Source organism: Alnus glutinosa, chromosome 6 (assembly GCF_958979055.1).
Source record: "Alnus glutinosa chromosome 6, dhAlnGlut1.1, whole genome shotgun sequence".
NCBI lineage: Eukaryota > Viridiplantae > Streptophyta > Magnoliopsida > Fagales > Betulaceae > Alnus > Alnus glutinosa.
Genome location: NC_084891.1, coordinates 19,921,329 through 19,948,632, shown reverse-complemented (window position 1 = coordinate 19,948,632; position 27,304 = coordinate 19,921,329). Strand labels below are relative to the sequence as shown.

The window sequence follows — 27,304 nt, the reverse complement described above, 5'->3', positions numbered from 1 at the left end:
TGAACTATCTCCAATAGAAATCAAAGGCCAATTGTGGCCTCCTCCATCATAGAGCCTCATATTCAACTAAATCACAACTATAACCCGAGGTCCCAACAACATCCACAACTAGTTAAGTCCTACCAGTGAAGGAGTGTGTGTCAGACTAGAACGACCTTCTATGAAAATAGCATTTTGTAACTCTAAACAGGGAGAAGTATGAGATATCAAATGGTCCTAAACAATCACTGCCATGATGATGATTGTTCATATAGATAAATCTAATACCCTAAAAGAAAAACAAACAAACTAGCCCAATTGGCTCATCTACTCTTCCATAATTCCATGCTTTACTTTCTGTAAGAAATAAGGAGGAGAAAACAGAGAGAGGGAAGAAGAAGAGGAGAACACAAAGTAAATCAAAGGACTACATCTTGTCTGATTTCATTACATAATTTTGGTTACAAAATACATCAATATAGGCTAATAAAGGAGAGCACATCCCACATAACATGGCATACAATATGGAGAGAATCAGGGAACATTGAAGAGGAAAACATGGAGGAAATCAGGAAAAATATTGGAGAGGAAAACAAGGAAGAGTCGGCTCTTATAGGGCTACTACATGCTGCTGTGTCTTGGAGGATTTTCTGCATGATTTGAGAATCCTTTGCTTGAATATATTTTATCCTCTAACACTTTTAAACCAAACTTCAAGCATTAATACATGTGAGGATTGCGTTATAGCAGCAACACAAACAAACAAATTGAAGTTACTTTATTCAAAATGAAAATATTGCAAAAATAAACTGACTGATAGGATGTTAAGTAGTGCAAGAACGTTTACCTTTCTGCAGGGCAATAAGCAAGGGCTCAGATACAGGTGGAGACATCGGATTGGAAGACGGTAAGGATGATGGTGGAGGTGCAGGAGCTAATGGACGAGGTTGACAAGTATATGCCTCGAGTGGAGCAAGTGAGCGTGGAGGCAAGAATTGAGGAGAAGGAGAGGTAGACTCGGATAGAGATGGAACATGGAGTGGAATAAACGTGACATCAAGCTTGAGTGTAGAGTCACCCAAAGAAGTTGCAGCAGGAAAATAGGGAATAGACTCAACAAATGTGACATCGACATTATTAAAGTATCGTTGAAAAACAAGACTATAGCAACGATATCACTTCTAGGTTGTGGAATAACCTAGAAAGACACATTTAGTAGCATGAGGGTCAAGCTTATGATAACCATGCCCAAATTATGAACATAGCAAAGACACCAAAAAACCTTAAGGGGCAAGGAGAACGGTGATGAAGAACATAATAGAGAATGAGGAGAGGCACCATCTAAGATTGAGGAGGGCATCCGATTAACGAGATAACAAGCAGTGACAACAAAATCACTTCGAAATTATTGGGGGACATGCATATGAAACAAGAGACAACATGCAACATCCAATAAATGATGATTCTTTTGTTTAGCCACACCATTTTGTTCTGGAGTGTAAGGACATGAGGTTTGATGGATAATGCCTTTATCAGACAAATAAGAGGCAAAAGAACTAAACGTATATATTCTTTAACATTATCATGATGCAAGATATGAATTTTTTGAGCAAATTGAGTCTTAATCATGTTATAGAAAATTTGGAAAATAGAAGATAACTTTGAACGATTTTTCATTAAAATTAACCAAGTCATACGGGAAATTCATCCACAAAAGTCACAAAAAATAGTGGAATTTATTGGATGTTATATTAATGGGACCCCATACATAAGAATGAACTAACTCAAAAGGACTTGAAACCCTATGAACAAATCTTGATGGAAAAGAGACACGGTGATGCTTACTAAGCTGACAAGCTTCGCAACACATACAACTCATAACGAAGACTCGAGACGTGATGCTTCAATGTAGGAAGTGAAGGATGACCAAGACAACAATTCCACTGAAGAGTGGAGGTTCACTGCAAAGCGTGAGAGGGAGATGCAGGTGCAAGATCCATATAATATAATTCACCAACTTCATGCCCCATTCCAATCATTCTCCTCGTATTGAGATCCTGAAAAATTCACAAAGAAGGGTAAAAACTAACTCAACAATTAAGAACTTTGGTAATTTTACTAATGGATAACAATTTTGGCCAAAGTTGGCCACTTGGGAGAGGGAACCATTAGCTAGGGTGACACCGTGAGGTGTATCAACAGGATGATAATCAAAAAGGGAAGTAGACAAACTAGTCATATGTTTATTGCTCTAGAATCAATAACACACGGGTCGCTAGTGGAGGAGAAAAGATAGTGAGATGCAGTACTTGACTGAGTAAGAATAGCAGTCGAAGAGGAGGAGGCCTGCTTATGGGCTAAGAACTGAGCATAGTCATCTTTTGGAATGGTCCATAGGGATGTAAATAAATCAGTCCGTTCGATAACCCGCTCGATACCCACTTGGTTTAGCCCGATCCGAACTCGAGCTCGATACTGTAGAAACTCGATCGTTACTGTAGAAACCCGCTCGATTAGTAAGTGATACATACCCGATTCGCCCGACAAAACTAAATAGAGGCTCGGGAGCTCAGCTCGTTTAAAGCTCGACTGGATCGCTCGTCCGGCTCGTTAGTCCAACTCGTTAGCTCGTTAGTCCAACTCGTTAGCTCGTTCATATCTTACATATATATTAGTGAAAATAGTAAATATAGTATAATATATATAGTATTACATATTAATTATAATACTTTGATAACAATATTTAGTATGTTAAGTTAACATATTAAGTTATTAATAGTTAGTATATAACAATATTAAATAGTTAGCATATAAGTATATATATATAAACACATATATCACATCACATATGGTTAACAATAGTTATATATTATACTTATATTATAGTTACTTAGTTATATAGAATATATTAGACTTACTATTTGTTCACATTATACATATATCATAGTTTATACTCTCTAGTTATATATAATAATATATTGTTAATTTGTTACTTATAAACTATAGTTATATACTATATTTTATAATATACCTTATATAGTTACATATTATATATTTATGTTATTAATAAATGCATACAGGTTGTTCATAAACTTGGGCTTGAATTCTGCTTTGATCACTCATTAAAAAATTTAATAGTCTACATCAAGTTCTACTTGAGCCGAGCTTGTCGAGTAACCCGGCTCGGCTTGAATGTCATTTTCAACGAACTCGAGCTTGAGCTCGAGCTCGCTCGAGTTTTAAACGAGCCGAGCTTGAACATGCAATTTATAGCTCGGCTCGAATTCGAGCTCGACTATTTAGGCTCGACTCATAAACGAGCCAGTCTTGAAATCTTCAAACTCGACTCGGCTCGGCTCGATTACATCCCTAGGAATGGAGATTAGATCATCATCTAGAGTTGGGCTTGAACTAGCATTTGGTTCTGATATGGCTGGAGAATCCTCCTAAGAAAAAGCCTGATTGGCAAATCCAGATGACTTGCATTTGCGAGGCTCACGACTTTCAGTTTGACCACCATCGCAAGAATCATGTCCACCATGAAAACCCCGACTACCTTGACCGCCACGTCCCCCACCGGAACTACCAAAGCTCACAAGTAGCAATAAAAGCTGCGTGCTCACCATTACACTCAGAATTCAGCTGAGGGCATGATCAGAAAGAGTAGCATGCTGAATCCAAGAAAATACTTTAGGAAGAGATGGTAGGTCGGAACCACCCAAAACCTGCGCACAAACCGACTCATAGTTGGGTTTCAAGCATAGAAGGAACCAAACCACATCCACATCTTGACTTTGTTTTTCCATTTTCTTTAGGCCAGTAGAGAGCAGTTGATACATGTTCCTCTCTTTATAGATGACCACAATCTGATTGTAGTACGAGTCCACAATCTGAGCACCTTGTTCAAGCCCAAAATATTGTTTACACACCTCATAAATCTGAGTGATAGTCTCAATACCAAAGTACATATGAATGAGATGATCCCAAATATCGTTGATAGTAGGAAGATAGATACACGAGGATCCAATGCGAGACTCGCTATTGTTCAACATATGAGAGATAATTTGATTATCTTCTTGTTCTCAAAGGCTAGTGGAATTAGTGTCTTGAGGTGTATTCGAGGTCAAGTGATTAAACAATCCCTTGCCTTTGAGAAATACTTTGACAGACCGTGGCCAATGAACAAAATTCTTCCCATTCAACTTCTCATAAGTCATAGGAGCATTAAATAGAGAAGCGGAAGAGGGCAATAAGTTTGCTCAATCCCGCCAATCAATGTAACCTCAACAAGAAGGAGCCAAAGAATCCATTGCAACAGTACAACAATATTGGAAAAGGGCCAAAACCAGCTCAAACCAAAGCAAATCAACAAAATAGTTATAGGACGATAGAGGAATTGGTTGAAAGACTGCTGAACCGCCCAAAAAGCAACACAATCAGACTAAACCAGCCATTAGATAAGGAGAACCAGAATGAATTGACCTAAAAACAGTGAGAATTAAAATGAACTAGAAGCAGAACACCGAGAACCGGACTGAACTGGCTGAAAGTAGTGAAAACTGACTTGAGCCGGATCTAGAAGAAAATCGGGTTGAATCTACTCCCAACCTCGATGAGGATATCCTTATCTCTATTAAGGAACACAAGCCATCGGTAACCAAATACGGACCTTCATCCCATACAGCTCGCCGGAAATTCGACAGCAACAGTCAGACTTTGCTGGCGACAACAACGACTGTAGCCACAGAATCAATTGACGACCACAAAGCAACTTTTCAACATCAACTCAATGTGCCACCGAAGTAAAATTTTCTCTGATGACCACTACAACACTCCGGCCAACGTATACATCACCAACCATGACAAAAAACGACGACTGGCACACCCATACACCCTGATTGATTGTTTATATTCAGGGTAGAACTCATACCACAACAGCCGCAATACTGGTTCTGCTGTTTATACCACAACTACCGATGACGACAAAGTTGATAACAACGTTGACGACGATATCACACCACTGATGACGGTGATATCGGCGCCATATACCACCAATCACGGGCATCAAGCCCAATTCTCATAAGTCCTCTATTAGAAGAGAAAAACACAGAGGGAAAACAGAGAAAAAAAGAAAGCAATAATCAAATGCATACTGGGTAGGAAATAGTTAGATGCAGTAAGAGGATGTGAGATGTAGTGATGGCTCTCATACCATGTTGTAGGGTTTGCATGAAAAGAAAATAGAAGAATAGGCTATATGTTTTTCATGTAGCCTCTCTCCCCTCATAATGCATATATATATATAAAGGTCATAACTTCTATAAGGTCATGACAGAAACTAGGCCTTTTTTGCTCACCAATGAGAAGTTGACACGTGAGCCTGGAACAAGAAAATCAAATAGAATCAAAACACCCGAACATGATCTGATTTCTTCAACGCTTACCACTGCTAAAAAGAAAAAGACCCTCTCTGTCAGTCTCCTCATATTCTCTTCAATGTTTACTACTAATTTCTAGCGATTTTTGTTTGGAGAGTGACGAAGTGAGGGAAAGTGAAGGAAAATTAGAGAACCGTTGAGGGCCAATGTGAGTGTGTGTACAAATAACACTTTTTGTATATTGGTATTTGCATTCAATTGTTTGAAATCTTTAGAAGTCCGAAGAGGGCCAAACTCTGCAATCTGCCATCGGCATCTGCAATCTTTCATGACAGTTGAAGTGGTTGGCCTAAAACTTACTAAAAAGAACATTTAAATAAAGTACAGAAATATGTAAAGAGTTTGATGTTTGGTGCCTTTTGGAAGTGGCTAGCGAAAATAACAAAAATAGATTTTTTCGCTAAACTTCAAGTCCCTCATTAGGAATGCTCTTATGATGTGAAAAGCCCGAGAAGGCCACAAAGAAACAAAGCTCCCACAGCTCCATTTGTCTAACTCAAGACTGACAACTCTTATTTATTCTTCTCAACAATCTTGCGCTGCTTCATCTCGGATGCACCCAAATTTTTTTGGTGGAGTATGTTCCATCCAATTTAGACCAGTGTTATCCTATAAACCAAAAAAGGCAGAGGAAAAAGCCCAGAGAGAGAGTGAATCTATAAGACAAGAAACAAACAATTAACAGTTTGAATCACCGTAAATAGTTACATTTTCTAACTTCGAGAAGTTTTTGGCCGACGTAATCTTTTGAAAGGCAAAATGAAGGGAGTTTCTGGAACAGGTATCAGTTTCCCAATTGCAGCAAGGGGCCAACTGTATTGAGAGAGAGAGAGAGAGAGAGAGAGAGAGTTCCATTAGTTGAAGGGGAAACATTAAGATAAGCTTTTTAACCTATAATATAATACATGCATATGGTCTGCCCAACTATTATTTTTTTCAAGAAAAAAAGAAAATCACTTCGAAGGTCCCAAACAAAGAGGGTGAAGATGCAAGATGCCCGTCAAACCATTTTATTATCATTACCAACTGACCTTAGGAAACCAATAATGATGGAGATCAGCCACTTTGACCAATTCAATCTTACTGTCGAGGTAAACTTCCCAAGAAACTCGATGATAATAACCTATACAGCAGCAAAGAAATGTGAAGTTGAAGCAAGATCATAAGGCCAAAAACAAAAGCAAATTAAGAGGCTATGAAAGTCTCTCACCTGAAGCACAACAGTTGCTCCTACTATCCCCATGAAAAGATAGTTTTTAGTAACTCCTTCGAATACATTGAATTCATCTAGCTTCCGAGCATTAAATTCATTGAAAATCTGCAGTTGGACCAATTGGATTGTTCACATGCTTATGCTAACATGCAACAGCCCTGATACAACAATTTACTTATCCAATGGGAGGGAGGAGGGAGATCAGCTTAGCCGGCTAACTTTATAGGCACAAATTCATTTCACCTCTCCAAAAGGTTGAATATGTTAAATCACCACTTATCCTAAAAGCTTAAGCTGATAAAAATAGGTAAATTTAATTATTTAATTAATATTTTAACACTCCCCATCACGTGTGAGCTCAAACTCTCTTTTAATAGGTGAGACCCAACATGTGAAATATTTAATTGAAATGAGAGGTAAATAAATGAGACAATGTTCGAATTCAGAACCTCTACTCTAATACCATGTTAAACTACTATTTATCCCAAAAGCTTATATTTAAGCAACTATCCATATTCAAATAAAAGAAGCTTAAAGCAAGTTAAAATTTACCTGACAAAGGACAAAGGAATTGAATATCAAAGTATTCTTCACTTTGTTGGCATGTTCGCTCGTATAATCCTCCAAATTCAGTAAAGTCCTACCTCGGAAATTAAGTACAAGAAGGACGCTTACTTGATATAGAGCCTGAAATTTCCCAATCAACATTAATGCTAACATTAACATGACAGACAACTGAAACACACAGCTTATGACATGAAGATTCCTCAACAGTAACATAAGTACTGGCCACAAGAGAAACACATACCTGTATTAGCAAGTTCCTCCACATGATATTTGTTACAAGAGGTTCTCTGGGAAACATACAATAGATCATCACTATATTTCACAAAACCATCAAGGAAGCAAATACAAAGTAACCAAGTTGATCATTTTCATAAAAGAGCTCAAAATACAAGTGACATGTCAGCCAATAAAAATTTAAAAAGCTTCAAATAACCTTATCAGAAAAAAGAAAATAAAAAAAGGAAAACAATTTTGGGTTGGTCCTGAAAAAGTAATTGGTCCATACAGCCACTAAAATTTTTTGATTTACCATTCAAAGGTAATTAGTGTCATTAAATTTATAGTCTTGTCTCATGTTCAGAGGAAGTTTAGTGCCATTTTGAACCTTCAAAACCCTTTTCAATCCCAAGGAAAACATAGTTCAAAATGGCCAGATTGACATAGCATGACACTAAATTGAATGTAAAATAGTAGGTACATTTTATTTTCAAGAAAACCAGAAAAAAGTAAAGCTCCCATGATTCAAAAATTGTTACCTTCGACCAACTGGTTCCCTAAGCATCAGGTGATCAGTTGGTGGTTCAGTAGCCAATGCTAGAGCTCCAAGAGTATCCATAATAAGATTAACCCAGAGGAGCTATACAAAGAGCAAGGAACATCAAGCCATCAGTATAGTGTACACAGACCCATGCACAGAGAGAGAGAGAGAGAGAGAGAGAGAGCACCTGCACAGCATTTAGTGGGACATCACCGGAGGAAATAGCTGCCACAACATTTATAACCAGAGCTGCTACATTCACTGTAAGTTGGAACTGAATGAATTTTTGAATATTTGCATATACAGATCGGCCCCATCTCACAACCTACATTCAGTAGACAAAACTAAAGCATTCTTAAACATTGCCTTTTCAAATTAAAAAATTGAAATTACGCCTGGATAATCTAAAAGATAATCTCATGAATTAGTGAGTCCCAATTCTACTCAATTGTGTCGTTTAACAGGGAATATCTGAGAATCTTAAAAGTTCCCAAAAAAGAACCTTCAAGCAGGAGAAGTCAATGATCATGAACATAAACTAATGTGACATATTAAAAGGCTGCAATGACCGAGGACCAATCTTTTTTGAAATGGTATCTATTTGCAAATTTTTAAGTAAATCGAAATACTACATGTTCACCCCAGTCCATGCAGCAATGGTCCCTAATACCTAATTCTCTCTTGCTCATTTACCTTTCTCTACAATCAACTCTAAACATAACAAAAGTCATTACAGCTTACAACAAAAACAAAGTCATAGACATTTTAAGTGGACACAAGGCATTAAATTTTTTTACGCATCATTCATCCGATAAGAAAAAAGAGAGGAAAAAACAGGCACTTATAAAACAAGACTGACCTTCACAACAGAAGCAAAATTGTCGTCCAAGATAATGATATCTGAGCTCTCTTTAGCAACCTCGGTCCCTGAAATACCCATTGCAAGACCAATGTCTGCCTAAACTCCAAAATAATAGAATACCAATCAAGACCAAGAAATAGAAAACTATGTTTTAGGAAATTGAAAAACAAAAAAAAAATGATCATTTTATGTCTAATAAATATCAAACTTCACAGGCAAGATAAGGCTCTAACAAGTAGGCGGTAAAGTTCCACAGCCAAACCACTGATGGAACCAGTCACCTGGATCAACATTTACATTGTTCTATCCCAAAGCCAAAATGGTCAAAGTTCCTGAGAACCCCCTTTATTGCTCATTACAGAAAACACACATTTAACAGGGAATTTTGAGGATCAGGAACCAATTTATTAGATTGCATTAAATGGTCTATGCCACTACATCCAGATATGTATAATTAAATAGGTTCATTTACAGACTTCACCATTCCTATGTTAACTCTATAGACAACACTAGTCGTAGTAGGAACAACAACAACAATTATTATAGAAAAAGACATTGCCAAACTTAAAACTCCATAAAACAACAAGAAGAACATGAAACAGAATATGTTGTCAAACCTCATGCAGAGCAGGAGCATCATTCGTGCCATCCCCAGTTACAGCAACAACATGTCCTCTCTTTTTCAATGCTTGCACAAGCAAAAGCTTGTCATTGGGAGAAGACCGCCCCATCACCTATACATTGGACAAGATAGTTAATCTTCTACCTAAGTCACCACAATAATTTAATTAGAGAACATGTACACATGAAAAAAAATGAAACCAACAATGATATGAATGAAGCAGATCATACAGATATCTGGTCTGCAATTTTTTCTCTGTCAATATCTGATAAGGCACGAAATGTCTTTCCTTCAATGAGATTTGGCTCAGTAGCATCTGCATCAGAACCCAGTAATCCACATTCCAACGCTATTGCTTTCGCAGTTTGAAGATTGTCGCCAGTGACCATGCGCACCTGTGGATCAGAGAAAAAGGTATACTCCTTTCAATATGATGTATCACATTTACAAAAATATAATTACACACACGGCATACCGCCATGATCAACAGTCAAACAGCACCAAATAAAACCCTAGATGACACAACAGTGAAAAACTCAGATATGATATCATACATATGCAGTATGTTTTGATCAGTAATCGAATTTCATGAAAGACCAAACGGCACACCCAAGTACACATAACGTATATATGAAACATAACTAACCAAAAAAAGATAAAAGAAAAAAAAAAAAAAAGAGAGCCATAGAACTAGAAACATTGAAACTATAACAAAGATGTTAAAGCTTCTGAAGGTAAGGCAAAGTTATCCAATTGAGACATTGAAAGACAATATTAGACTACTGAAAGACATAAAGAACTACTGCCAAACTTAGACTACGTACTACAACTACAACTCATATTAGACTCCTACTACTACTACTACGGCTAAGAAGATAAATAGAACTTCCAACTCTTGTTACTTCTGCTTAGACTTCTTCTTCTACTGCATGTGGGACTATTCTTTGGCTTCCCATCATGGCTATGACTCTAGCTACTGCACGGTGATGTGGAGCTCTATCACCCAGCAGGTTGCCTATTTGTACATCATGCTAGGCAATGGTTGGATTGTTTTAGATTTGATGGTGGCATTTGTTGACGGGTTGCATGGCAGCTTGGAGGGGTGGTAAGCTGAAGGTTTTGGAGCATCTTTGGCGAGGTGTCAAGGCTTGATTCGCTATTGGCATCAGCATAGGGGTTTGGTGACCGTTGATGGCTGAATGGCCTAAAATACCAATGTTTCGTGGTAGAATCACCTTGGAGGAAGAGGAAACATAATTTGTACGATGGAAATATTAAGTTTTGGCCGGAAGCATATATATATATATGTTAGCAACTCAAATGGAAGGGGGAGTATAGGGGTTTATTTAGAATTCCGTATACCTCTGGGGTATTAATAGAGTAATTGGAAACTGAATGGATTTCAGTAGAATTGACCCTAAGTGCAGGCGGTGTACAACATATATTAGAATCCATGACTTGGACTCAACATATACATATCTTCTCCAATTTCATTCCCAAGACCTAGATATCAATTTCTAGCTTTGCTCAGGTTCATTCGGTTGGATATTTGCATCTCATTCTTTTAGGTCTGAAACCCTTGGATTTGGTATGGTATATGCTGATCATGTGTGGCTACCTATGCAATTAAGTTGGTTTTCATGCCGCCAGAACCACTAACTTGAAGACTTCTTCAAGAAACAGAAACATGAGAGGTCATCAAAGTTGCTAGGGCTACAACTTGATGGAGGGACATGCAAACCAAAAAAATATTATAAAGTGGTCCGACACCAAAAAAAAATAAAAAATTAGTATGGGTTTGTGTTTATGTATGGAAAAGTGGACCACTAAAACCCCCTTTCCAATTACTCACTAGAACTCATAAGATTAGCAATCATAGTGGAAACCATATGATTAATGACAGAAACAGGTCTTCAACATCACAAGCAACTAAGAAAACTTTTAACACAGAAAGAGTACCTTAACACCGGCATTTTGGCATAGTCGCACAGCATCTTTGACCCCGGGTCGACAAGGATCCTGCATTGCAATATCTACATAAGCTATAGTACTAACACAAAAATTAACTTTCAAAAGATGATGCTAAAATAACACACTTTTAAGTAAAATCTTCTAGAGAAATTTTTTATGATGCCCAAAGATGAGCCATCTCAATGGAAAAACTCAAGAGTTAAGATCATCGTTGGACATCGTGAAACATTAAGAGTGCTAAAACAAAACAATGTAGCCGAATTAGTCAAGCATATTAAAGACGTGGAAAAGAGGTCAAATAGATGTAGATAAGCATTTTAAGAAGATATCTTAACACAACATAGGCAGAGTGCAAAGCATGCAAAGGGGCATTACAACACAATGTCATTTTAGTATCTCATCAGATAATTCCCTCCATACAAGCCCCCAAAATGATATGAAACTTTCTTTTGCACTGTTTACACGCCCAGTGGGTCCCAAAACAACAAATCCACCGTCCATGCCATTTTCACAAAGGGAGGAGGTCCAAGTTGAGCAAGAGCTCATTTCAAGAATGCGCATGCTTTTCTTCCTTCCCCTTCTCCCCGGAGTCTTCATCTAGGTGATTGGTGCTGTTCTCTGTGATGGCACGACGTGCTGGGAAAGGGTGAGGAAGGAGGAAGAGTCTCAATTTTTTTTTTTTTATTGAGAAATAATGGCACATCATTGAAAAAGCGCATGGGCCCAATCCTACCACACATAAAGTATACAAAAGATTGAGGAAAAAGAAGAGCATAAATTTAAAAACTCTGCAAAAGTAATGCAACTCAGACTATGATGAGCCGATATCCATAAATATAAAGTGTTAAGCACATTTCTTCGCAACTCCAATACCGATGTTTTTACATCTTCAAAATGCTGAGCATTCCTCTCACGCCAAAGACCCTACATTAACCACAAAGGGACCTGCCTCCAGATCGTGTTTGCTTGACCACACCCCAGCGAACCGCCCCAACTAACAAATCCAGCACCCATCTTGACATAACCCACTCCACCTTCAACAAAGTAAGAAAGTAGCTTCATAAATCTCGTACAACATCGCAATGCATGAGTATGTGATCAACGGATTCTCCACTTTTCTTGCACATACAACACTACTCAACCACCACGACATTTCGCCTACATAAATTGTCATGCGTCAAATTTTTTTCTAAAGCTGTTATCCACACAAAAAATGACACCCTCTTTGGAGCCTTTACATGCCAAACCCTCTTCCAAGGAAAGGAAGAATCCTCTTGGGTGGTTAACACCTTATACAATGACTTCACTTAAAATTGACAGAGATCGTGTCTGATTCTATGGTTGATGGACAAGAGGGTGGTGTTGAGCAAGATGAGTAGGGCAAAATTGATAGCGGTGTTGAAGAGAATTTAGGAAGTGGGGATGACAGTGTTAAGGCATAGGGGGTGCCTCTGATTGTGGGTCAGTCAAACGAAGGCTCTGTTTGTGGGGAGTGTGCAATCGTTTCAGTTCAAGCGAAACAAATTCAAGAGGTAAGGGATGAAGCAGAAAAGGGAAAGAGGTTATGAATACAGAAAAGGCGTGGTGATTGTGGAATCAGAAAGGAGGAGGAAAAGGTGATGAAGGCAGGGCTTAATCTGGTCAAACAGGACTGGAAAAATCTGTTTAAGGAGAGGGAACAAGGGCGACTGCAACTCTTTGAGCCTGTCAGGGTTGATGGGAAAATAGTGGTGAAGCCTCTCGTGGAGGATGTGGAAGAAGGGATAGCTCGGTGGAAGTCAAGCCTAGTAGGTCAGTTCTTGGACAAGCCATTGCCTTTCTTTCTTGTGAAAAAGGCAGTGGAACAGCTATGCAGCCAATACGGTAAAATTAAAGTATTTTCAATGGAAAATGGGGTGTACATCTTTTAGTTTGCTGACGAACAGATGCAAGATGAGGTACTTTTACAACCAAGATATGGCATATCGCCAAATTAAGCCAATTATTCTAAGAAGATGGCAACCTGGGATGCAATTATTGAAACTTTCACCATCTTCGATATCCATATACGTGGTGTCTCGAATATTATTTATTATTTTAAAAATAATTTTAATGAATAAATGATTAAAATTAATTTGACGATTAAAATATACAATAGGATACGCAGAAAATATTTTATAGTCCAAAGAAATAAATTATGTAAAAAAAAGAAATGAGAAAATGAATTAGAAAGTGAATAAAAGAAGAAAATAATGCATATATATATATATAAGTGGCACGTCCAGACGCTATATTTTGGGCGTCCGGATGGCCCTTCTTGGGTGCACGTCCGCAAGTGGACGCTCGTCCGGACGGGAGCCAATGCCCGTTCGGACGGGGCCTGCTTTAAGTGGGCATACGCTCATTTCTTTCGACAGCTCTGAATTTTTTTCCTTTTTCTCTACGATTTTTCACCTAAAAACCGTGATATCTTGAAATCCAGCCGTCCAATCTTAGATCTAACTTCGGTAACGTAATCTTTGAAGCCTAATCTACGTTTTGACAGAACGTTTTGAGGTAAATCGTTAAACTCACATTTTTTGAGATTTTTAATAAATTTTGTATAAATAAGTTTAACTTAGTGTTTTCTTTAGATTTTGTATGGTTTGGAGTTGCTAGGAGTTTCCCGAGCATTTGGTCTTGGCTTGGCTTGGAGAATTTTTAGTAAGTTTTTCATAAATCCTAACTTTTTGGTATTTTGTTAAAGTGTTATTTTTGTGTGATTAACCCTAAGTAATGCTTATGGGTTAACAATATTGTGTTTAAGAAAGTTATTCGAAATTATGGAGAAATATTTAGGAATTTTAGGGTTTTATGGGTAAATTAGTAATGTATCTTTTAAGCGATTCAAAATGCTATCTAGAGTGATTATTGGTTAGAATACTAAATGATACAATGTATTGTATTTTTAGCGGCATTTTGCGGTTGAACTTATAGTCGTTTGGAATTGGGAGTACAAGCTATCTGAGGTGAGTATTTTACTCACTGAAAAAATATATTTTTATATATTATGGATTTGTAAAATATATATATTGTTTTTATAATTCCAAACCGACCATATGATGAATTATATGTTTTTGATAATTTGAATAGTTTTAATTATGTTCAAATTATATCAATGATGTTTATGAAATGATGCATGAATGAAGAGTGTTGAATGGTTTTAAAGTGTTTGAGTGTGTGCTGCGGTTGAGATTTAAATTATGCAAATTGTTTGCGAACATGTCATGTTGAAACTGTTTATGTTTTATGAAGAAATTATGATTTGAATGATTTTAAAGTGTTTGATGAAATGTTGGATGGTTTAATTTTCAGAGAACATGATTTAGCAAAAGCATGATTTTACAGTATGATACAGTAGTAAAACATATACTGATCAAGCACAGAACATTAAGCATGTAGTATAGAGCATACATACAACAGCAGCAGAACGCAGTAAAACAACAATAAACACAGTTAAACAACAGTTATCAGCATCGTGGGGGACTTAAGCCCCAGTAATGCAGCTTCATGCATAGCATATATATCATTGTTTATGAGTGTGATGTTTTTATACTATGAGTAGTTTTACTAGACGCGTTGGTATGCATAAGAATCTTAAATAAAAAGAGCTTATGTATATTTCTATCGGATGGTTGCATGTGTTTAAGAAACATTGAACTTGAATGTACATGGATTTATGATTGCCCAGGTGCGAGTAATGTCATGTCTATGAGTAAGAAGATTGACTGTTATTGTTTTTCAGGAAATACGTGTTAGCATAATAAAGTTTTACTCTTGTGCTTACATGATCTAGTGACGTTCAAGGCATGAAGCTGAAATATGATTAGAGATGGTGTTGCGAGTATTATGTTGAAGGATGATATCCTAGTATGGAAGAGTAAGATGCCAAGTTTTCTTGCTTAAGACTTATGTGTAAATGTGATATCTGTAATGGAGTGATTGTGTGCACATATGTCTAAGCCACCATTCAAAAGTATTATTATAGAGGGGTTTATATGTAGAAAATTCCAAGCGGTAGACTAGAACTTCTATATATGTTCACAGCTATATAGTATGTCTTAAATATTTTCTGGATAGTCAGTGTTTACTGTATTAGCTATTGGTAAATTGTGGTTGATATAATACTCGCATGACTAAAAATAAAGGAAATGTTGGTTTTTTGTGAAAACTCAATTAGTTTAATATCACTGAGGTCATAATATGTTTTATACTGAGATAGTAGACTCATTATTTCACATATGTGGATGTGGATACTACCACAACCATGCAAATGATGCTCTTATGATTGTAGGTACTCCTGAGACAGATGATGATCCGGTAGCGTTCTATTTGGGTTACTACGATTGAAGCCCGTAGCGACAGTCGTAGTGGGATGGACTATGGTGTCCTTATTTTGAGTACTTTTGTTTATGGCTTGTGACGTATGTGTAACGTATTCTTTTGTATAAGCCATTCTTTTGTAATAGTTATACGTTGTTAAGCCTTAAACAATTAGACTTGTGTTATGGCTCACTTTTGTATAGACATCATGTTTATTTATAGTTATGCTTTTCCGCTATGATTGATGGTATTATGATGTATTCCGCTGTAGATATAGCTCTGTTTATCAGGTGCATGTTATGGAGCATGTGCCATATGTTGGCTGAGCCACAAGTAGTCGTGCTATTGTGATGACTTGTTTTACGTTTGTTAAAAAAAAAAAAAAAGGGTCGTCACAGCAAATGGTATCAAAGCAGTTAGCTTTAAGGTATGTTAGGGAAAAGCACAAAGCAGAAACATAGGATTGTTTTAGAGTGTAAGATTATAAAAGAGCCTTAATACAGATAAAAGAAAATTTTAAGACTCTTGCGAGATGTGGTGCTTACAGCCAAGATATGGCATATCGCCAAATAAAGCCCATTATTCTAAGAAGATGGCAACCTGGGATGCAATTATTGAAACTTTCACTATCTTCAATACCCATATGGATCAAGTTGATCCATCTGCCAATGGAATATTGGACCCCTGTATGTCTGAGCCATGTTGCAAGTGCTATTGGTAAACCTATCTTTGTGGATTCAGTTACGGAGGATCAAATCAGACTAGGATATGCTAGAGTCCTGGTTAAAATCAATGTAAATTCTGAGCTCCCAAGAGAGATAACTTTGGATATGGGTGGAGGGAAGTTAGTTTCAGTACTAGTTGAGTACCCGTGGATCCCTGTCAAATGTGCAACCTGTAAAGCATTTTGCCATCCAATGTATACACGTGCAAAAGAGGAAAAAAGGGTTTGGAGACCAAAGCAGATGGTTATGGTGCTGATAAGGGTGTTCACATGGAGCAGAAAAATGATGGGAAGAGAGTGAAGAAAATGGAGTGTGGGATTGAAAAGGGTGTCCACACAGAGCAGCAAAAGAATGGGAAGAAAGAATTCAAGAAGGCTGATTTTGATAAGACCATCAGAAGGCCTAGTGGTGGGACAGGTGAGAAGTTTGATAAGGTTAAAAGCCCCTGGTCTAACTATTTTTCTGTTTTTAGTAATGGAAAAGATTTAGAGGAAGGTGAGGTTTCGCCTGTCAGATGTAGTTTGCAGAATATACTTGAATCTGCCTTGGACAAGGAACAGAGAAGGAGTGCTGCCCTTAAGGATAAAGGGAAGGATATAATGAGTGAGGAGGCAGATAAGACTACGAGAGGTTTTTCTACTACTAAATCAAGTACATGAAGATACTTTGTTGGAACATAAGAGGCCTTACGACCTCTTGAAACAGAAGGAGGTGAGAAAATTTGTAAACAGTAGTAAATTTACTGTCTTGTTGAAACTAGGGTTAAAGAGTATAAAGCTGACTGTATAAAGGAATGAATTTATGAAGATCAGAATACCACTTTCTGCCATAAAATGGTTAAGGTTACAAATGCAAAAAATGCTATAAACCATTTATGGGGTGATCAAGGGAGTAAGGTAGTTGAAGTGGAGCATATCAAGAAGGTAGCTACGGACTATTACAAGAATTTGCTTGGCCATTCTAACCATGTGTTCGATGACAGTAAAGCAGCTAGAGTCAGAAGCCTCTTAAGGAAGAAAATCACAAAAGATCAGAAGATGGAAATGCAGAAAGAGGTTAGTGAAGATGAAATTCGAAGAACAATCTTAGCAATGAATAGTTCAAAAGCCTCAGGGCCTGATGGCTACTCTGCTAGTTTCTTCAAGGCAGCTTGGCCTATTGTGCGAAAAGATGTGGTGGAAGCTGTCAAATCCTTTTTCTTCACGGCTAGATTGTTAAGGGAAGTGAATGCTACTATTTTATCCCTTGTACCTAAAAAGATTAATCCATCATCTATGGGAGAGTTTAGGCCAATGCATGTTGTAATGTAATTTACAAATGCATTAGAAAGATATTGGCTAATAGAATGATTCCATGTTTGGATGGCCTTGTTAGTTTAAATCAGTCAGCTTTCATTTGGGTAGAAGTATAGCAGAAAATATTCTTCTAGCTCAAGAGGTGGTAAAAAACCTATCATTAGGAAGATGGGTAACCACGGTGTACCATAAAGGCTGACTTGATAAAGGCGTACACTTGGGATTTCCTCCTCTGTTGCCTAGCTTGCTTTGGATTTCCTGAGCAGTACATTGGATGGATCAGGGAGTGTTTCTCAACCCGAAGATTCTCAATAGCTTTGAATGGTACTTTGGTAGGATACTTTGAAAGCCAAAAGGGACTAAGGCAGTGGGATCCCATCTCCCCCTACCTATATGTTCTTGTTATGGAAGTCCTTGCAAGGCTTATTGAGGAAGCTGCAGAATCAGGAAATGAATTTCAGTACGACCCGAGATGTGCTGGGGTTAAATTGAACCACTTGTGTTTTGCCGATGATGTGCTCCTATTTTCAAAGGTTTCTTTGCAATCAATTGAGAAGGTAAATCTAGTTTTACAAGACTTTTCTGGTCTGTCTGGGGCTTGAGAGCAAATCCAATGAAGAACACCTTATTCTGTGATAGGGTGTCTTCCAGAATTCAAGAGCAGCTTCTCAACTGTTTGAACCTGAAGGAAGGGAAGTTCCCAGTACGGTATTGGGCATTCCACTGATCTCCGAGAGGCTGTCTTCCACAGATTGTGAGATTCTTTTGCAGAAAATCTCAGGTAAAACCGATTCTTGTCTTTCCAAACATCTCTCATTTGCGGGCAGACCCCAACTCCTTACTTTGGTCCTCAATAGTTTTCAAATTTATTGGTCCCAAATTTTTATCTTACCAAAGAAAGTGATTAAATTAATGGAGCAAAAATTTAATCGCTTTCTTTGGAATGGAAATGAGACCTGTGCTGCCAAAGCAAAGGTGTCTTGGGATTTGGTTTGTATGCTGAAGAGGGAAGGGGGTTTGGGTTTAAAAAAATTGGAGGTTTGGAATAGAGCTGCTGTGCTGAAGCATATCTGGAGTCTTTTTGCTAATTCAGGATCTTTGGTTGCTTAATGTTCCCCAAAATGCAACATGGAGTTGGCGTAAAATTCTTATACTTAGAGATATAGCCAAGCAATTTTTGAAGTTTAAGGTCGGGGATGGTAGCAGAATTTATGTGGTTAGACTCTTCGCGTACGGATGTATTCTCTATGATTTATATGGTTATAGAGTCATCTATGATGGTAGGAGTAAAATTGATGCAAATTATCAAGTGTCATTAAAGGGGGTGGATGGGATTGGATGCCAGCTACATCTGAAAATATGGTTCATATTCAAAGCAAGTTATCCTTGATAAGAAGAGAGAATAATGATTTTCCTTTTCTTTTTTAAAGGTAATCAAGCAAATATCATTAGTATGAGGCACCTCTAAGTATACAGGAAGTATACAAGGAACATCAAAGCAAAAAACATAAAGAAGAACCCAAGGAAAGAGAAACACCAAGACAATAATGATTTTCCTATATGGACGGCAACAAAATCAAAGACATACAGTAGCAGGGAAACATGGGAAGAATTAAGGGCAAAGAAACCAGAAGTGGATTGGTGTAATCTGGTATGGTTCTCTATGGTCCTTCCAAGACATGCTTTCATTCTTTGGGTGGCAATAAGAGATGGCCAATCTACTGGGGACATATTACTTGAATGAGGTGGAAAAGGTGAAGTCCATTGCTTAATCTGTAGGAGTGTAATTGAAAGCCGTGACCATCTTTTGTTTTTGTTGTGGTTTTAGTAAGAGAATTTGGAAGGCACTTATGCAGAGATGCTTCCAGGATAACATTCCTATGCATTGGGAGGATATTCTAAGGAAGGGAATTGGAGATTGGCAAGGGAAAAAATTGAAGGCAGTGGTGTGTAAATTGGCATGGGGCTCGGCAGTATATAATATATGGATGTACCGAAATGAGGTGAAGTTTGGAAATAATCCGATCTCAGAAGAAATGTTGTTACAGAAAATATGCTGGGAGGTGAGAAGGTAAATTTAAGAAGAGTATTCCTCCAACTATCTTGTGTTAACAGGAGGGTTCCTCGGTTTGCTATTGTTTCCTGCTGCATTTTGAAGCAGTTGAAGCAAATTCGTTTCAGGTCTTTTTCTGGAGCTAGTTTGCAGGTTCTGGTGTTGCTGTTGCTGACTTGCAAAAACAAAGTTGTTGCTAGTTGCAGTGACTGCAGTTTGCAGTTTTTGATGGCTTGTAGCTATTGTTGTTGTATAGATTGATTGAGTTGAGGAACTCATTGATCGGGTTGTATAGTTACAGGTTTTGTAGTTCTGTTTTGTAAAAAGTGGGGCTGATCTGTAAGGTGTCTACTGACACTTCCCTGTAATTGTGGTCTGTTTAGGATGTGTAGAGTTGTTTGTAGTTGGTTGTTTTTTATATTGTTTGTAGTATCTTGGTGTGTTCAGCTGGGAAGGCTGAAGTGTTGTAATTCTGTGTTTGGTTGTTAATAGAAATCTTATTCATATATAATTAAAAAAGAGCTCGTTGGCTGACAAGGATGTTAACCTATAAACAGAAACAACATCAAGGATGTGGTAAAATTTTGAAAAGGCTGCAGCCAAGTCAATTACATCAGTGATTCACAAAGTAAAATGATGCCACAATCTTGAAACCACAACCACCACGAATACAGATGATATGGACTCTTGCAATATATGTGTATATCTTGATTAAGTTTCCGTGGAAAATGAATACCTTTATACCCACAATAGCCAGCAATACAAGGTCATCCGCAGGTAATGCCCACTGAGCTAGTTGCTCTTCATTAGATGGAACCTTTTCCACTTCACATGATCTATATGCAATTGCAACACAGCGCAAACTACTAGCTGCCATGTTTTCAATAGCTTTCTTAAAAAATAGCACCTGCAAACCAAATTAAACTTCACCAAAGGCTCAAAATTATAACAATAACAAGCAAAATACTTATACTAACAGCCCACATACAGGTTTTATATGCTATTTAGTATATACTTCTAGAAAAGAAAAATTCTTATTCTTTCTTAAGGTAAATTTTAACTTGATTACATTTTTTTCAAGATTTAAATATTTAACACATACCAAATGATATCCAAGCAGGAAAAAGAAAAGAGGAAAAAGAAAGATAGTGACATAACGGAAACAACCCATTTCACAACCACAATAAAAACTGTAAATCTTCAAAATCAATTACACTCTCAAACCTTATCTTCATCCATTGCTACCAACTTATCAGTTGCGTCAATATACTGCGTGCATGATTCTAAAACTATTTCAGCAGCCCCTTTCCAATGAATATGAACGTTACCATCAGGCTGTAAATATAGCAAAAAAAAAATAATAACAAGTCATTAGTAATGATCATGATGATTCATATGCAATACAAATAGTATCTACAGAGTTATTTCTGAACTTCAACATAACAATTCCCTGACTCGCGAAAATTTCTTTTGGACCAAGAACGCATTTTTACAGGTTGAGTTGTGGACATTCCATCACAAAGCATGACACAGAGCTGTATGATCGAGGAAGAAGACTTCTATAATTTTCCAGATGTAAAGCTATGAAATCATCTTTATTGAAACTACTTGCATATATCCCAATTGCTTACTATAATCCTCTCAAGTTTTGATAACGAAGCACGTATCAAGCACATTGTGTTACCATGTTGCGTCTAGACTACTTTCTCTATTGACACTAGTTTCATATCCCACAATGCCATTTTTTTTTGGAGGTGCATGGATCTATTCTTAAGTTGCATATACACAACATCAGGAACAAACCATGAAATCAGGGTACCCTAGACAACTAAATGTATGACGTTACCTATCTGATTAATGGTACACCCAGTGGTGTTTTCAATAGTTCTAGGGGTCTGAGACAGGGGGACCCTTTCTCCCCCTCCTTTTTGTGATTGTTATGGTGATCAAATCAGAAAATCATTTGGCAGATTTGTTCACCAAAGCTCTTGGTCTAGGATGAGTTGCACTTATTGGCTTTGAGTACATGATAACTGAACACAAAGGACTATGCATTAGCATTACCAGTAGCACTGCAGCGCCACCTTGTTTTTTCTCTGAGTTGAAGGGGAAGACATGAATAACGGAAGATTCAGATCTGATGGCCTCAAAATTCATCCCCAGCTATGAAGAAACATACCCATCACTTTCATTAGTCTTACAAAATAAATTCACATGAGAAGTGGCAAATGGTATATATATAGTTAAAGAATTAACCTTAACTCCCCAAGAAAGAATGGCCTTTTCTGTTGGTGATCCAGAAACCTCCACATTTACACCACCCTGCAGGCGACCAGTTACAGCATTGTCACACTGCGGATAGGTTTGCTACTTCAGTTTTTGTGGAATTATTTACTACGAAAAAGCATACCTCAGACTCATACACACCACCATTTGTGTTCTGTGCAATGCCTTCAATAAGTAGAGAATATACCATGGGAGACAACTCTGACTTGTCCTGAGGAGGATCAACTTTTTTCTCACCAACATAAGCCTTAACCACAGTCATCTATCAATAAAAAAAATTATCTCACAATTAATAAACATAAATACATTGAAAGAAATAGAAAAGTGATAAGAACCTCAAAAGGCACTTCCAAACAGCAAAAGAATAAATCAATCAACAGCTTCAAAATTCACCTGATTCAAAGTTAATGTTCCAGTCTTATCACTGCATATGGTTGTGGCAGATCCCATGGTCTCACATGCAGAAAGCCTTCGCACCTGTTACGTGACTTCTGTTATATATAAAGGTGTACTTAATTGCATGGCATGTGTGTGTGTGTTATTTAAGATCTAAAGTAATGAGCAAAGGGTTGGAAAATTTCTTTATTACATACCAAGGCCTTATCTGCCATCATTTTTCTCATAGAGTAGGCAAGGCTGTATGATAGTCAAAAAAACAATAAGGAAAACAAATAATATGAGACGAATAGAGAAATAAACCAACTAAATTTCATATAATTTTAGATATGCATATTACTAATGTCTTAGTTAATAAGAAACCAAAAAAGTAAATAGCCAAGGCTATGTCATATACAAAGAAAATAACTATAAGAAACAATTGAGAAATGAGAGGAACATAAAAACATATGCATATATATATATATATATATATATATATATATATATATATATATATATATATATATATATATATATATATATATATAAAAATTACAATTCCCCTTCCCAAAAATAAATTGGGTACCTTCATTTTTAGGCTGTCCCAAAGCACATAGAATTTTCAAAAAAATGAAAGCATTTATTGTGACATCCAAGAAAATTAAGTACCATATTGGGTGAGTAGATTTTGAAAGTGTTGCATGAGTACTGTTAAATCACTTATTGTTTCCTTACTAGATGATCGAGACTAAGCGATATAAGTAACTCTAAGGAGGCCCAACTTTCTGGCACTAGCACACTTCTTGAATTGTCACATGTATCCCATTTAGTTTCCCGGCCACATTACCCTTAAATTTTAACTCAAGCTTTCATGACCCACCTAAGGATATATTAAGAAGATTGTTATAATTGTTTTGTTTTGTTAAAGTGTGTCATTTACTAGCTCCCATCAATTATGGGGAGGGAGTATATCCTTCTAAATAGGTGCATTATTAGAAGTGGCACCCATATGCAAAACGAGTGGAACATATATTGCGACTATCTTGGCATGCCAAAATGAAAGGGGAGTATTTATATCAGTCTTCCCAAAGCTGCTTCTATTCCCTAAGTATAGGGAAAATCTAAAAAAAAAATTACAAAAACTCGCATACAGCAGCTTCTATATGTCTTTCCTATACATTAGGATTCTTACAGTGCTACCAAATGTATTCTCTATACATTAAAATTGCTAAGGTGCTAGCGTTATTCAATGCATTGGGTAACACTGTAGCATTCCTATATATTATTATAATCTTAAAAAAAACACTCACACTCTCTCTCTCTCTTCTCTCCTCTCACGTCTCCCAATCTCTTTCTTCTTCCGTAGCCCTCCCATCTCCCCTCTTGCCTTCGAGTAATGCTACATATCATCCCTTTGTCCCCCCAAAATTGATGTGGCTCTTAAAATCACCATTGAATTTATGATAGATCATTATTGTATTTTGATCCAATGATGATTTTAAGAGCCACATCAATTTTGGGGGAACAAAAGGGGGGACAAATGAAGAACAAGAAAGATCCTCAATTGCACCTCTCTGTCTTTCTCTATTGGTTCGTCACTCTCTCGTTCTCTCACTCAATCCGCTACTCTCTCTCTCTCTCTGTGTTCATCTCTTTCTCAACATCTTTTCATCTCTCTCTCTCTCTCTCTCTTGGTCTCTGTTTCGTGGTATGGTGTGACAAAGAACAGATGGAGAAATATGATGAGAAAAGGGAAAGTGAAGAAGTCTGGGAGAGAGATGTGGTTTGAGACAAAGACAGAGAGAAAGATTGAGAGAAAAGAGAAGATGTTTATAGGATAAAGAAAAAAAAATTATTTTAATGATATAGAGAAATATTAAGAAATTTACCGTGGGGTGTATTGTGATAGAGAAATAAAAAATAGTTTTGTTTTTTATATTTAGGAAGAATAGTTTGATAGCTGCCGGAAATGCTAGCTCTAAGTTGTCATATATCTAGAATGAATACATTAAAAGGACCAAGGAAAACAAATAATTAGAGAAATGATGCTGCCCTAAAAATATGGACACCCCATTCTTTGAGATTAAGTGACACATGAATGAAGAAGGTTTTATTCTCTTAAAGAAAACATAAATATAGATAGTCAAACTTACGTCAAAGTAACGGCTAGAGGAAGCCCTTCAGGCACAGCAACTACGACGATTATGACCTAAAATAGTTGAACAGACCAACAAATTTCTCTGCATAAGTTATAACTACATGCATCTACGCATACACAAGCATAAAAAAAAATAGTATATATATTTATATATACATACCGCAACAGTGACAATTTTAACGGCATCATCTACCACACCACTAACTTTAGTTTTGCCAGCTTGAAACTGCACACTTCCATCTGGGTTTTTGGTATGGCCGGTAAAATATCTACATACGTCCGGCCAACTTATCAGATCATCCACAACACTTCATTACTAGAGAGAGAGAGAGAGAGAGATCAATCCCAATATTTGAGTTACCTTGCCAAAAGGACAACCAAGACGGCGATAGCTACTGAAAGTCCAACCATTCCAATGAAAGTCGCAACCCCATTTAGGCGTACCTATAACAAGTCATTTACAAGTAAACACAGCATGCAAAGCGTGTAATTCCATGAAAGAATGAAGATAAAATGGTTGACCTGCAACGGCGTCTCTTCACCAGTGTCTTCTGAAATAGTAGCCATGAGCAATCCCCACTCAGTATTGATCCCAACACTAGTTACCTAGAAAGAAAGAAAACAAGAATACTAAACAAAAGGGAAGATACAACGTGTGTGATGGAGCAAAGCAAGTTGGCAGAAAATGAGAAAAAGACAACAAGGTAAATGTTTGAAAACACAAGTACAACTTGATATTTGACATCAAATGAAATTGTTACTATTTCCAACAAGAAAATAGGGCACTTCTAGAGAGTTTATGTTGACTCTTTGTTTGGTTATAAGAGTTTTGATTCATCCAAAATGACTTTTTTTTTGGTTAAGCTTTGAGAGTTTATTTTTGGTCAGCCTCCTCTCAGTGGCAGCACCGCCCGTGTTGGCTAAGCCCACACGGGCAGTGCCGTGATGAAGCTCTAAAAGAGCTGCTCTTGGTGACCCAAAAAAGTCTCCTTTGAAAGAAAAAAAATCCCGTTACTCTTGATGTCGGTGCTGGTTCAAGTGGTTTTTTGTGGCTGTCGGTGTTGCCATTTTCTATATTGGCTTTTTTTGGCATTTTCTAGGTTGGTTTAAAGACCTTCAGGGTGGTTCTCGGCGATTGATGTGATCTCCGGTGACGTCTGTGGTGTTTGGTGGTCCTTCCGGTGGGTTCTATCGTGCTCGCAACCGGAAACAGCGGTCGGCGCCATCTCCAATAACAGGGAAGACCCCTGTTTGGTTCCTCAAGCTATACACTATCCTGGATAAGGATAGCTAGGTGTGGTATTAATCCTGTTTGGCTATAGGAGTTTGCTTTCTTTTTCTTTTCTTTTTTTTGTTATAAGTTGATGGGCATTGTCCAACCCAACGCGGTTCGTTTAAAAACCAGACCAAACCTGTTTTTGGCCGGGTTGACCCATATCCTATCGACCCAATGGTTTCTGGCAATGATCCGAAACTTACCGGCATCGATATGTCATTTTCGACTCAAATGAAGCTATTCTAGTGGCTGGAAATCGTTCCGGTGACTTTATGGTGAGTTGTGGGGCCCATTCTCAATGTTTTCTAGCGATATTTCGTCAAATCTTTGTTTCTCCAACTAAATTTCGGTGTTTTCCAACAATATTTCGTCGGATCTAAGTTTCTTCAGCCAATTCTCATAGCTTTCCTGCGAGATCTAACCGGCCTTGATGTTTTGCAGTGAGATATGACCGGCTCTTGGTAGTTGCCGGCAAAATCCGACTAACCTTGGTATTTTACGAGGAGATCCAAATGTACATTGTATATTGCGGAGATCCGACCGCCTGTTGAATTTTTATTTTTATTTTTTATTTTTGTAATTTTATATCATTAAAAGCGCAAAGTGGTATAACCCTAATACACAGAAAGTATACAAGAGAACTCCTTATACGAAGAAGAAGAAAATATAAATTCAAAAAATATGCAAAAATAGAAACAATCAAGCTATGATGTTCTGCTATCTAGATATGTAACGTGTTAAGCATAATCTTCTGCAGCCCTATCACCGATGTCTCTATATCTTCAAAGTGCCAAGCATTCATCTCTCGTCAAAGGCACCACATTAAACACTGCGGAGCCAGCCTCCATACTCCTTAACTGTACCGCACCAAACCGAACCGCCCCAGCGATTCAACAAATCGATGACCCGTCTCTAATAACCCACACGACACTAAACAAATTAAGAATACAACTTCATAGTTCTCTTGCAACTTCACAGTGAAGCAATAAGTGTTAACTGGACTCCCCACTCTTCTTACACATACAACATCATTCAACCACCACAACATTCATCTTTTGCAGATTATCAAGCGTCAAAATTTTCCTTAAGGCTGATGTCCACACACAAAACGCCACCCACGAAGGAGCCTTGACCCTCAAGATATTCTTCCATGGAAATGAATGACCATCCTGGCTAGTTAACACTTTATAGAACGACTTCACTCCGAACTTACCCCTCTTGGAAGGGCTCCAGCCTAATCTATCTTCCTCTCCATGTCGTATTCAAAAAGAATACAACCTCGAAAGAAAAAAGTACCAGCTCCATCTGCCAGTCTTGAATTGGTCGCGTAAAAATTACATTCAACTGGATAATCCCATATTGAACATGCATATTATTCGCCAC

General features: G+C 37.5%; 1 protein-coding gene across 3 annotated transcripts in view; it reads right to left on the bottom strand.

Annotated features, from left to right (window-relative positions):
• Positions 1-5,555: 5,555 nt before the first annotated feature.
• LOC133872070 (calcium-transporting ATPase 10, plasma membrane-type) overlaps positions 5,556-27,304 on the bottom strand; it is a 65,870-nt gene continuing 44,121 nt past the window's right edge. For 2 of the 3 annotated variants that reach the window (XM_062309578.1, XM_062309579.1), the window contains 23 exons: positions 25,168-25,251; positions 25,007-25,089; positions 24,806-24,914; positions 24,641-24,696; positions 22,703-22,745; positions 22,503-22,586; positions 22,234-22,371; positions 22,080-22,145; positions 21,888-21,986; positions 21,048-21,158; positions 20,560-20,730; positions 11,398-11,457; positions 9,669-9,833; positions 9,434-9,550; positions 8,814-8,912; positions 8,142-8,279; positions 7,953-8,053; positions 7,439-7,484; positions 7,183-7,317; positions 6,628-6,735; positions 6,449-6,540; positions 6,126-6,230; positions 5,556-6,026 (listed from right to left, as the gene is read on the bottom strand). In XM_062309578.1, the coding sequence (XP_062165562.1) occupies positions 6,131-6,230; positions 6,449-6,540; positions 6,628-6,735; positions 7,183-7,317; positions 7,439-7,484; positions 7,953-8,053; positions 8,142-8,279; positions 8,814-8,912; positions 9,434-9,550; positions 9,669-9,833; positions 11,398-11,457; positions 20,560-20,730; positions 21,048-21,158; positions 21,888-21,986; positions 22,080-22,145; positions 22,234-22,371; positions 22,503-22,586; positions 22,703-22,745; positions 24,641-24,696; positions 24,806-24,914; positions 25,007-25,089; positions 25,168-25,251 (2,205 nt within the window). In that variant the 3' untranslated portion in view covers positions 5,556-6,026; positions 6,126-6,130. The remainder of the gene's footprint in view (positions 6,027-6,125; positions 6,231-6,448; positions 6,541-6,627; positions 6,736-7,182; positions 7,318-7,438; positions 7,485-7,952; positions 8,054-8,141; positions 8,280-8,813; positions 8,913-9,433; positions 9,551-9,668; positions 9,834-11,397; positions 11,458-20,559; positions 20,731-21,047; positions 21,159-21,887; positions 21,987-22,079; positions 22,146-22,233; positions 22,372-22,502; positions 22,587-22,702; positions 22,746-24,640; positions 24,697-24,805; positions 24,915-25,006; positions 25,090-25,167; positions 25,252-27,304) is intronic. The other variant, XM_062309580.1, reaches the window with a different exon arrangement.